The sequence below is a fragment of the Rhinoraja longicauda genome, chromosome 30 (genome assembly GCF_053455715.1).
Source record: "Rhinoraja longicauda isolate Sanriku21f chromosome 30, sRhiLon1.1, whole genome shotgun sequence".
Taxonomy (NCBI): Eukaryota; Metazoa; Chordata; class Chondrichthyes; order Rajiformes; family Arhynchobatidae; genus Rhinoraja; species Rhinoraja longicauda.
Window position 1 is genome coordinate 25,485,898 of NC_135982.1, and position 13,204 is coordinate 25,499,101.

General features: G+C 50.1%; 1 protein-coding gene across 1 annotated transcript; it reads right to left on the minus strand.

The window, feature by feature from the left end:
* Positions 1 to 1,531: 1,531 nt before the first annotated feature.
* On the minus strand, positions 1,532 to 12,534 carry LOC144608069 (putative beta-lactamase-like 1). Its single transcript, XM_078425348.1, is given in 8 exon segments — positions 1,532 to 2,023; positions 2,025 to 2,330; positions 2,332 to 2,548; positions 5,048 to 5,153; positions 6,828 to 7,075; positions 8,913 to 9,070; positions 11,179 to 11,288; positions 12,435 to 12,534. Coding segments are annotated over 8 exon segments (1,674 nt in total). The 5' UTR covers positions 12,514 to 12,534; the 3' UTR covers positions 1,532 to 1,573.
* Positions 12,535 to 13,204: the final 670 nt, after the last annotated feature.

Genomic DNA, 13,204 nt, shown 5'->3' on the forward strand with positions numbered 1-13,204 from the left:
TCAGAGTTTAGAAGGATGAGAGGGGATCTTATAGAAACGTATAAAATTATAAAAAGGACTGGACAAACTAGATGCAGGAAAAATGTTCCCAATGTTGGGGGAGTCCAGAACCAGGGGCCACAGTCTAAGAATAAAGTGGAGGCCTTTTAAAACTGAGGTGAGAAGAAACTTTTTCACCCAGAGAGTTGTGAATTTGTGGAATTCTCTGCCACAGAAGACAGTGGAGGCCAATTCACTGGATGAATTTAAAAGAGAGTTAGATAGAGCTCTAGGGGCTAGTGGAATCAAGGGATATGGGGAGAAGGCAGGCACGGGTTACTGATTGTAGATGATCAGCCATGATCACAATGAATGGCGGTGCTGGCTCGAAGGGCCAAACGGCCTCCTCCTGCACCTATTTTCTATGTTTCTATGTATCGAAGTGCTTATGTACAAGCGATATATAGTGATACCTGTACTGAACCATAAACATGAATGAGTTTCACTCTACACCTCAGTACATGTGATGGTAAAGTAAAGTTCCAAAGTACAAGCAGTTCCCAGGACATTCCCAGCAGTTGTACAAGGGTGAGCCTCGGGTGTGGAGCCTCGGGTGTGGAGCCCTGACAGTGATCTCTTCTTCTTGCGTTTGAGGCAGCAGAGGTTACGAGCCCCCCCCCCCCCCCTCCCTCGACAGTGATAATGGAGACACACACAAAAAGCTGGAGTGGCTCAGTGGGACAGGCAGCATCTCCGGAGAAAATGGATGGGTGACGTTTTGGGTCGAGACCGTTCTTCAGACTGAGAGTCAGTGGAGAGGCAAACTAGAGACATGGAAGGGGAAGGTGTGAAAACGACAGATTTTTTTAAAAAAGCAGACGATGTTTAAAGGAAATGTAGAAAGGTTCGTTATTGGCTGAGGGGAAGGTGACAATCAGGCACACAAACAGTAAAATTAATCAGCAAAGTGAAACTAGTCGGAGAAGTCGGCATCTGCAGTTCCTTCCAACACATTTGATAATGAGAGAGATTGATAATGTAGAAAAGGAATAGGTGACCCTGAAGGGTCTCGACCTGATACGTCACCGATACCTTTTTTCCAGAGATGCTGCCTGACCCGCTGAGTTACTCCAGCTTTTTTGTGTCTGTCTTCGGTGAAAACCAGCATCTGCGGTTCCTTCCCACACAAGTTTGACACTGTGGTTCCAGCTGGCGGATGCTGATTCTGTAAATAAGGTGACTTTTCCAAAGTACCTGCTCTACAACCTGCTGAAAAGTCACCTTACTTATAGAATTAGCAGCCTCCAGCTGGAACCACAATGTCCACAAGGAACTGCAGATGCTAGTTTTGACCGAAGATAGACACAAAAAAGCTGGAGTAACTCAGCGGGTCAGGCAGCATCTCTGGGGAAAAAGGAATCGGTAACCTATCAGGTCGAGATAGAGCTCTTAAGGATAGTGGAGTCAGGGGGTACGGGGAGAAGGCAGGAACGGGGTACTGATTGAGAATGATCAGCCATGATCACATTGAATGGCGGTGCTGGCTCGAAGGGCCGAATGGCCTCCTCCTGCACCTATTGTCTATTGAAAGTTCTCAGAACTTTGGTCTGCGACTAATTCGGAGGATATTATACGTGTTCAGGCCTGGAGCGTCAAAGCCAGTGGACAGGCCTTTACTGTTGAAGGGAAAGAAGTTGAACAGCTGTCCATCTTGGGCTTCCAGTGACACCGAGGCAGCATTGAATTTCAGGACACAGGGGTATTCTTTCTCAAATACGATTTGAAACACCCTCTCTTCCAGGTAGCACAGCTTCAGCGTCCTGTACATCTCTGGTATCAGCGTTTCGATGTGAGGCCCGAACTGCTGCATGACCAACACTCCGCTCTGATCATTCTTTATCTGGTAGAAGGTCAGGTTGGAGAAGGTGTAGTAGCCAACGTAGGGCAGGGCCGTGGGAGGAGGGAGCAGCACTCTGTGGCCCTGCCGGAAGGCAGACTCCATGGCCGGGATGAGGTGGCTGTAAACGGCCGCGGTCAGGTCCACCTCCCCGGGGTCGAGACCCCGCCATTAAGACGATGAAGCCCACCTTGAGGTTGGGGACCAGGGAGAAGGTGGCCGAGTAGCCATCCAAGTCTCCGTCCTTCTTGATCACGTCGTATCCCAGCTGCTCCGTGATCTCCCACGGCGTCCCGGTCTTGCTGGCGAAATAATCCTCGGAGCACCGGAGCACCGGAGTGAGCATCACCTTCAGGGTCTCGGGCTCCAGGACGTCCTTGCGGGCGGCCCCCAGCAGCGCCATGCAGAGCTTGGCCAGGTCGGCGGCCGTGGAGTACATCTGGCCCGAGGGCCGGGTACCAGCCCAGGTCGTACAGCTGAGCCGGCTTGCCATTGCTGTAGACGCCGACAGAGAGTCGGGCGAGCAGCGACGGCGTGAACTCAAACCCCGTGTGATCCATTCCCACCTTGGCCAAGATATTGTCCGTCACCCACTGCTGGAAGTCTAGCCCGGCCACAGTGTCGGCCAGAACGTGGGCCAGGAGCGAGAATGCTAAATTGCTGTAATGACATCTAAAGGAGACAGAAGAGAATTAAGACCAAGTGGCCCGTTGGCCCAAACCTCTCCTGCAATGGTGCACACCCCCTCCCCCCCTCCCTCCCTCCCTCCACTCCCCTTCCCCCCCCCCTCCCCCCCCTCCCTCCACTCCCCTTCCCCCCCTGCCTCCACCCCCCTCCCTCCATCCCCCTCCCTCCATCCCCCCTCCCTCCATGCCCCTCCCTCCATCCCCCTCCCTCCATCCCCCTCCCTCCATCCCCCTCCCTCCATCCCCCTCCCTCCATCCCCCTCCCTCCATCCATCCCCCTCCCTCCCTCCATCCCCCTCCCTCCCTCCATCTCCCTCCCTCCATCCCCCCTCCCTCCATCCCCCTCCCTCCATCCCCCCTCCCTCCATCCCCCTCCCTCCATCCCCCTCCCTCCATCCCCCTCCCTCCATCCCCCTCCCCCCCCTCCCTCCTTCCCCCCCCCACTCCATCCCCCTCCCTCCATCCCCCTCCCTCCATTCCCCTTCCCCCTTCCCCTCCCTCCACTCCCCCATCCCCCCTCCCTCCATCCCCCTCCCTCCATCCCCCTCCCTCCATTCCCCTTCCCACCCCCATCCCTCCATCCCCCTCCCTCCACCCCATCCCTCCATCCCCCTCCCTCCATTCCCCTTCCCCTCCCTCCCCTCCCTCCCTCCCCCTCCACCCCCATCCCTCCATCCCCCTCCCTCCACCCCATCCCTGCATCCCCCTCCCTCCATCCCCCTCCCTCCATCCCCCCTCCCTCCATCCCCCTCCCTCCATTCCCCTTCCCCTCCCTCCACTCCCTCCCTCCACTCCCCCCCCCTCCATCCCCCTCCCTCCACCCCATCCCTCCACCCCATCCCTCCATCCCCCTCCCTCCTATCCCCCCCCACTCCACCCCCCCCACTCCATCCCCCCCACTCCATCCCCCCTCCCTCCATCCCCCTCCCTCCATCCCCCTCCCTCCACCCCATCCCTCCATCCCCCCTCCCTCCATCCCCGTCCCTCCACTCCACTCCCCTCCCCCTCCACTCCACTCCCCCTCCCCCCCAATCCACCCCTCCTCCCCCCCTCGCTAGGAGATAGATTTAAATGTGAATAACTTTAAATATATAACATCGATTACAATGAAACTTCTTCCATTAACACCAAAGGGACGACGGTGAGTAAGGTGGGCCTAAAATTGTTGCACTATCATGTCCCGTTTTAGCTGCAGTCCGGGAACAAACAAACGAGAGTTTTCGTATATAGATTACACCGCCTCATAAGTTATGGTTGCCAACATCCTCACTCCCAAATACGGGGACAAGGTGACGTCACCGCCCCACGTGAACTCACCCAGCCAGCGGCCACGTGTTCCCGGCCCGGGCGGCCGCCATTGGTGGAGCGGGAGCACGTGGCCGCTGGCTGGGTGAGGTCACGTGGGGCGCGGGGGCGATGACGTCACCCTTTGTCCCTTATTTGGGAGTGAGGTTGTTGGCAACCCTACTAATACGGGACAAGAGCGGTCCCATACGGGACAAACTGATTTAGCCCAAAATATGGGATGTCCCGGCCAATTACAGTAGTCCATTTGGCCCATTGAGTCTACTCCGCCATTCAATCACGGCTGATCTATCTTTCCCACTCAATCCCATTCTCCTGCCTTCACCCCATAGCCCCCTGATAATTTAGAAACAGGCCCTTCGGCCCACCGAGTCTGCACCCACCAGCGATCACCACTGCACTACCACTATCTTACACACTCGGAACAATTTACAATATTGCAGAAGCCAATTAACCTACAAACCCGAGCGTCACTTTAGATGTGGGAAGAAACCGGAGCACCCGGAGAAAACCCACGCGGTCACACAGGGAGAACGTACAAACTCCTGACTACGGGTTCTGTCTGTGTGGAGTTTGTACGTTTTCCCTGTGACCCTGTAGGTTTCCTCTGGGTGCTCTGATTAGTGCCCCTAACAACCTAAAGACACACAGTTTTGTAGGTTAATTGGCTTTGGTAACATTTTGGATTGTCTCTAGTGTGTGTAGGATAGTGCTAGTGTACGGGGTGATCGTTAATGGGCACGGACTTGGTGGGCCAAAGGGCCTGTTTCCACACTGTATCTCCAAGTCTAAAGTTCAGTCTCTCCATATTGTCATCAACTCATACCATCCGGAAGACGTTACAAGGCCTCTACGCCCGCACCTCTAGACTTAGGAGCAGCTTCATCCCCAGAGCTACAGCTGCTCTGAACCAGTCCGGCTGAGTGCCCCCATGAACTGTCTCCTTCGGATGGTCACGTCCCACAGCGACCCGGCACACACCTATTTGCACTTTGTACTGTTTTAACTGTTTCTAATTTTGTTTCTCTGGGTTGTCTAAATTGCTGTTGATTAGCTAAATCATTTATTGCATCGAATGGAAGTCGCATTCCCAATCTCGTTGTACCCCAGTACAATGACAATAAAGATATATTGTATTGTATTGTAATGCTGCCCCACTCACATTAAGTGCTGAACTCACCTTGTCCCGGGGTCTGCAATGAGTAAATCATCCTGCAGGAGGTCCAGTGCCATCTCCGTACTTCCATCCCACAGCAGACTCGTGGACCTGAGTCGTCTGGGCAAACCTACAGATCAGTTCAAACAACTCTTCAATAGTTCCGCCACACAAGACAACACTTGCAGATGCTTGCTACCGACACAGATTGGAAACCATGACACCTCAAAGTATACTCGGGTAGGCCGGTAACGGAGGCGCATGGTATCCTTGCCATCGTTGCCTGGGGCATTGAATATGTCAGGAAGCCATGATGCAGCTCTCTAGGACTTTGGTCAGGCCACATTGCGTGCAGTTCTGGTCGCCCCGTTTCAGGGAGGATGTGAGGGCTTTGGAGAGGGTACAGAGGAGGTTGACCAGAAGGCTGCCAGGATTCCAGGGTTTCAGCTGCAGGAAGGCGTTGGATAGACGTGGATTATTTTCTCCGGAACGTCGGAGGCTGAGGGGGGACTTGATAGAAGGACATAGAATTATAGCAGGCAATACTCCAAATCAAAGACACTAGAGGAGAAAGATGAACCACTCCATTGAAATCACCTAAACTGAAGTGTAGTACGCAAAGGAGCCATTTTAGTAGGCATAGTTCGCTCTGCCTCTCACAGTGTAATCAGTGTTTTGGGGGAACAGTATGTGTGATGATACCATTAAAATGCAAAATATATTTCATCTATCAATTCACAGATTTTGGTTATTTTTCTTTTTAAATGTTTCTGCAAGTTTCTGCCTACTAAAATGGCGCCGTGACCTACTACGGTTTTGAGGGTCGAGTGGTCTCTCTTGCTCTGCTCTGTTATCTTTGCTCCAAATGCAGCCAAACCAAAGATCTCTAGAGCTGCAAGATGACTCCCTGACTCTTCTACTCAATGCCCTGGCCAATGAAGGCAAGTATTACAATGCCACTTTCAGGAAGCTATGGTGTTGGAAAGATGACTTGCCTCATGTAATGCTACTTCTGTTCTGGGCAATGACAAATTAACTTTCTAAAATGATTGTGTCGGAAGGAACTGCAGATGCTGGTTTATACTGAAGATAGACACAAAATGCTGTCAAAATTTATTCAACAGGATAATATTCAGGAGTCATAGAGTGATACAGTGTTGAAACAGGCTCTTCGGCCCAACTCGCCCACACCAGCCAACAATGTCCCAGCTACACTAGTCCCATTTGCCTGCGCTTGGTCCATATCTCTCCAAACCTGTCCTATCCATGTACCTGTCTAATAGTTTCTTAAACGGTGGGATAGTCCCTGCCTCAACTACCTCCTCTGGCACCTTGTTCCATACACCCACCGCTCTCTGTGTGAAAAAGTTACCTCTCGGGTTCCTATTAAATTTTTTCCCCTTCACCTTCAACCTATGTCCTCTGGTCCTCGATTCCCCTACTCTGGGCAAAAGACACTGAGCATCTCCCCGATCTATTCCTCTCACGATTTTGTACACCTCTATAAGATCACCCCTCATCCTCCTGCGCTCCATGGAATAGAGACCCAGCCTACTCAACCTCTCCCTATAGCTCACACCCTCTAGTCCTGGCAACATCCTCGTAAATCTTTTCTGAACCCTTTCAAGCTTGACAATATCTTTCCTATATAACATGGTGCCCAGAACTGAACACAATATTCTCAATGCGGCCTCACCGACGTCTTATACAACTGCAACATGACCTCCCAACTTCTACACTCAATACTCCGACTGATGAAGGCCAAAGTGCCAAAGTGCTTTGTTTGGATTGGTTTCTGTCTCACCTGAGAGTTGGCTGGCCATTCGTTTCAACGTCACCGATGCTGTTCCGGTGGCGGCCCTCCCTCCCTCAACAAACACCAGACCTTCTGCTTCCGATTTCTGTTCCGAGCCCCTCGAGCTGCCCAGCGGGTTTTTAACAGTAAAGTTTTTCACGTATTTTGTCAGTGGGTCGTCCAAAGATGCAATTTTCCCTTCCTCCCAGAGTTTATACAGCATGATAGTCGGGAATATCTTGGAAATGCTTGCAATCCTGAAAAAAAACAATGTGATTAGGATTACCACAAAACTCAATGTGCCAAAGCATTTAGAATTTGCCAGTACAGGTGTTCCTCAAACTTGCGTTCCAAGAAACCCATCGCAAACCGAAAATATCGTAAGTCGAAATCAAAGATCCTAGAGGAACAAGATGGACCACTCCGTTAAAATCGCCTAGACTGAAGTGTGGTACGCAAAGGAGCGTAATATCCGCCATTTTAGTAGGCAAAACCCGCCGTCCGTTATGCTTCTCAGTGTAATCAGTGTTTTGGGGGAACAGTATGTGTGATGATACCATTAAAATGCAGAATATATCTCATCTATCAATTCACAGATTTTTGTTATTTTTCTTTTTAAATGCTTCTGCAAGTTTCTGCCTACTAAAATGGCGCCGTGACGCACTACGGTTTTTAGGGTCGAGTGGTCTATCTTGCTCCTCTAGTACCTTTGGTCGAAATGCATTGAATACACCTGATCACGTGGCCGGAAGTGCGCTGCGGCTCGCTGCCTCTGCCCAGCGTTTGCATCATCGTAAAGTCGAAACATCGCAAGTTGAAGCATCGTAAGTCGGGGAGCATCTTGTACAAAGCAATGATTCTATTTGGAGTCGAGGAGCAGTCGATGCTGGAGCATTGAGCAAAACACAAAGAGTTGGAGTAACTCAGCGGAAGCTTTTATGGTCTAACTTACATGATACAAAATGGTGGCTGAGTGGTGCAGCAGGTAGAGCTGCTGCCTGTTTGATCCTGACCTCACATGTGCTGTCTGTGTGGAGTTTCCACGTCCAACCTGTGACCGCATTAGATTCCGCTGGATGTCCCGGTTTACTCCCACATCCCAAAGACGTGCGGGTTTGGAGGTCAATCGGCCTCTGTAAATTGCCTCTAGTATGTAGGGTATGGTTGCAAAAGTGGGATAACATAGAGCTAGTATGAACTAGTGTGAACTCGATGGTCGGCGTGGACTCGGGGGGCCAGACAGCTTGTTTCCATGCTGCATCTCCAACACTAAAACTCAAAATCACAGGCTGGTTGTAATGCAGAAGAAAACCATCGAAGAAGAGGTTGGCAATTTCATAATTCTAAAGAATACTAAAGAAAGCAAAGGTTTTGGTTTATTATTATCATGTGTACTGGGGTTAGGGTTGCCAACTTGCTCACTCCCAAATATGGGACAAGGTGACGTCATCGCCCGTGTCCCACGTGACCTCACCCAGCCAGTGGCCACGTGCTCCCGGCCCGGGCGGCCGCCATTGGTGGAGCGGGAGCGCGTGGCCGCTGGCTGGGTGAGGTCACGTGGGGCGCGGGGCAGTGACGTCACTCTTTGTCCCTTCTTTGGGAGTGAGGAAGTTGGCAACCCTACTAATATGGGGCAAGTGCGGTCCCGTACGGGACAAACCAATTTAGCCCAAAATACGGGATGTCCCGGCTAATACGGGGGCACAGTGAAAAGCTTTGCTTTGCACACTATCCAATCATATAAAATAATACCATACATAATCAAGTCAAACTCAAGTACAATAGGTAGAGCAAAGGGGAAGATACAGAGTGCAGAATTTAGTTTTCAGCATTGTAGCGCATCAGTTCCAGAGACAAAGTCCAATGTCCACCATGGGGTAGAGGTGAATCAGACAGTGCCCTAGTTTATGGAGGGACCTCAATGGATCCACTTCAACCAAGCCAGTCTTGTAATTTATGAAGTAACACATTTCACATGTTAAGTAATGATGGGGTGGTTTAAGACAATGTGGAATTAATATTAATAATTGGGATCAATTATTGGAGCAAGTAATGCTGTTCCAGTGTGTGGGACAGCAGGCAGTGGGACGTTACCTGTAAGCAGTATATTCATTTGGTGGAGGTGATAAATCATTGGAAATATTTCTTTTTCCAAAATTCCCCGTCCACAGAACGGTGTCATTATAGACGACAATCGCCGAGATGGACGGCAGACTCCTCGCATGTATTTGATGGCGTAAAAGCAAGTCAATCTGTTTGAAGACGGACACATTCAGCCAACTTTGTCCAGATTATTCACATACATAGAGAAATACAATTAATTTCCCCGATAACTCCCGAGTGAATGAGTGGGTTTTATCTTCGAAGACTGAACATGTTGTACTGGTGGTACCAATTTCATAGATAGACACAAAATGCTGGAGTAACTCAGAGGAGTAGGCGACGTTTTGGGTCAAGACTCTTCCTTTATACTAGGGGGACTCTACCCAGGGCCGTTTTTACAGCGTTATGGGCCCCAGGGCAAAGCAGTGTACTGGGGCCCCACCGTTACTCTCCCCCACCCCCCTGTCCCTACCAGCCCCCCCCCTGTCGTGCCGGCGAAAAGCACTTACCAAAAAGCACTTAGTGATGGACTTAGGGTGCTACATTGTTGCGAAAAGCACTTACAGATCGCTGTGAGAAGCACTTAGTGACCGAAAATGTTGCGAAAAAAGCACTTATTGAACCTACATTTTTAAATTAGTATTTATTTATTGCAAGTCACTTAACATACACAGATCAGCATGGGGCCCCTATGCTCGTGGGCCCCCGGGCAAGTGCCTATCAGGCCCATGCATTAAGACGGCCCTGACTCTACCCCCGTTGCGACTAGGGCAGCGTTTCTCAACCTTTTTTCCCTTTCGGAACCCTTGAAATAATTTTCATGTCTCAGGGAACAACTACATAAAAATTATTAATGGGGGGGGGGGTGCCCAAGATGGCCGCCGGGGGCGGGAGTGGCAGCCAATGAGGGGGGGGGATGTCCATCTTCCCGCTCAAAGCAGCAGCCATTGCTGCTGCTGCTGAGCCGTCGAGAGAGGCCCGCAGGAGAGGTTTGGACCCAACAGGTTCACGCCTGGCTAGTTTAATACTATATCTATCGGAACCCCTAGTGACCTCTAGCGGAACCCTAGGGTTCCGGGGAACACCGAGAAACGCTGGACTAGGGGGAGGGGGAGACGAGTGGAGTTACAGGTTACCAAGGAGACGCCTGTGAGGGACTCATCTATGATAGATTTGGGGAACCCCTGTTCTCTACAGAATGAGGACATCACAGATATTACGGGTGCTGTCTGTACGGAGTTTGTACGTTCTCCCCGTGACCTGCGTGGGTTTTCTCTGAGATCTTCGGTTTCCTCCCACACTCCAAAGACGTACAGGTTTGTAGGTTAATTGGCTGGGCAAATGTAAAAATTGTCCTTAGTGGGTGGAGGATAGCGTTAGTGTGCGGGGATCGCTGGGCGGCGTGGATCCGGTGGGCCGATGGGCCTGTTTCTGCGCTGTATCTCTAAATCTAAAAAGTCTTTAAAAAAAGCACACAATGCTGGAGTAACTCAGCGGGACAGACAGGCAGCACCTCTGGAGAGAAGGAATGGGTGATGTTTCAGGGTCGAGACCCTTCTTCAGACTGAGAGTCAGGGCTATAATCACAAATTATGAGAGGCATAGATAGGGTAGACGTTCAGAACCTTTCTCCCAGGATGGGAAAAATCGAATGTCAGAAGGCAGAGCTTTAAGGTGAGAGGGGCAAGGTTTAAAGGGAATGTGCGGGGCAAGTCTATTTTACACACAGAGTGTAGCAAGTGCTTGCTACACGCTGCCAGGGATGGTGTTGAAGCAGATACCTTAGTGGCATTTTAAGACTTTTGGATTGGTAAACGGATATGCAGGGATTCGAGGGATATGGATTATGTGCAGGTAGATAAGGGATGGTCTTGGCATTGTGGGACATTGTGGGTCGAAGGGTCTCTTTTCTTGTGCTGTACTGCTCTACATTCCATGAAATCCATGTTACTCCATGTGACTTCCCTGGATGTGGTGATAAGACTCAAACCATCAGTGCCCGCCTGTTAAAGTACAGCGAATCATCGACAACAACTTCAGGATTCTAACGTTAAATTCTCTATTTAAAATGTATTTATTTATAATAAATTTAAATGTATTTATTTATAATACATTTTAAATCAATTTATTTAAAATAACGTTAACGAGAGAAAGTAAAATCGCAAAGTTGTCAGGATTTACACAGAACAACGACAATAAACACTTGCAGCCTTGACACCATTACAAGTAATATATCCCGGCCTGGTTACTGACAAACCTTTTCCAAAGCTTCTTTCAGAATGGGAATGGGATGCACCAATGGTACAGGTTTGGGATGTCTGGGGCAGATTTGGACTGGCTTCACCTCATTAGATGGAATATCTTTACCTGAAATAGAGAGAAAAATAACTGCAGGGAGATTTAACTTCCAGACAAGATGCATTAGGTTTTAGAGTCCTGGAAAACACCACCTTTACTGACCTAGTTCCTCCTTCAAGTCAGTACAAGTTGCAGCGTGAGAGTGTTGGTATTGGTAACAGTTTGTGATTGATATGCCTCGCGAGATACAGTGGACAGCTTTTGTTTCCACGCTGTCCAGTTAAATGGGATAAAACTGTACATGAATACATTCAAGTCAAACTCAAGTACGACAGGTGGAGTGAAGGGAAAGGTACAGAGTGAGGAATATAGTTCTCAGCATTGCTGTGTCGCAGTTTCACAGACAAAGTCCAATGTCCGCAATGGGGTAAATTGGAAGTTACTCCCTAGCTTTTGGGAAGACCGTTCAGACATCTGATAACAGATGGGATGAAGCAGTATCCAGTCTTACAGTCATTTGCTTCTACTGCCTGACGGGAACGGGGGAGGGGGAGAGTGGGAATGACCGGGATGAGGAAAGGGGGGGGGGGGGGGGGGAGAGCGGGAATGACCGGGACGAGGAAAGGGGGGGGGGGGGGGGAGAGAGAGGGAATGACCGGGATGAGGAATGGTCCATGATTATGTTAGCTGATTTCCTGTGGCAGCCTCAAGTGTAGGTGGAGTCAATGGTGGGGAGTCTGGACTGGGCAGCTTCTTGCAGTCTTGGGCAGAGCTGTTGGCAAAGTTGGAGGGATGAGAAAACAGCCGGTGAGCGTCGGTTATCCACTGCCGACTCAACATGTAACAGCACTAAATGATACTAAACTTCATTCTCAAGTACAATACGTGGCAGCACGGTGGCGCAGCGGTAGAGTTGCTGCCTCACAGCACTAGAGACCCGGGTTCGATCCTGACTACAGGCGCTGTCTGTATGGAGTTCATACTTTCTCCCCGTGACCACGTGGGTTTTCTCCGGGTGCTCCGGTTTGCTCTCACATTCCAAAGACATGCAGGTGCGTAGATTAATTGGCTTCGGTAAAATATTGTAAACTGTCCCTAGTGTGCGTAGGATAGTGCTAGTGCACGGGGATCGTTGGTCGGCGCGGACTTGATGGGCCGAAGGGCCTATATCTCTAAACTAAACAATAAAATAGTTGACACACTCTGCTGACTTACCAGTGGCTTGCTTCGGGAGTTGGTATTGCCACACAAAGCAGCACGTCATGGCGATGGACACGATTACAAAGAAAGTCATTCCCAGATGAGGCCACTTCAAATCCATCACTAAACTTCTCTTCACACCTTCCCCATCAGAGCACTGCTGAATAGAAAACACAGGTCTGGTTGGTCATTGTCACCTGTGTCACAGGTGTGGTGAAAGCATGCAATCCAAGCAGATCAGGTAATACTATACATAAATATAATCAAACTCAAGAACAATAGAAAAAGCAAAGAGGAAAGTACAGGGAATAGAATATGGTTCTCGGCATTGTTGGGCACCAGTTCCATAGATGGCCCCATAGCAGAAGGGTCCATGTCGTGGGGCTGGAAACTGGAAGTGTCCTGAGCTAATTCTGCTACCACCATCATCTACTGTACAAGCGATGGCTCCCACTGATTGTCGCCGGAAGCTTGCGCCCTTTTTAGGACGGACGGATGATGACAGTGATGTAACATTTGAAACATAGATGATGGACATGAAAGAAGAAGTTCCATAGACAACATCCAATGCCTGCAATGGGACAATACTCCAGCTTATGGAAGGGCCGTTCAGATGCCTGGTAACAGAGGGGAAGAAGCTGTCCCTGAGATGGGAGCAGGGAGGGGGTGGAAAGACCGGGGTGGGACAAGACTTTGACTGTTTTTCTGAGGCAGCGTGAAGTGTGGGTGGAGTCGAGGCTGGGGAGTCTGGTCTACGCGATGCACATGTACAGCTCTCTGCAATT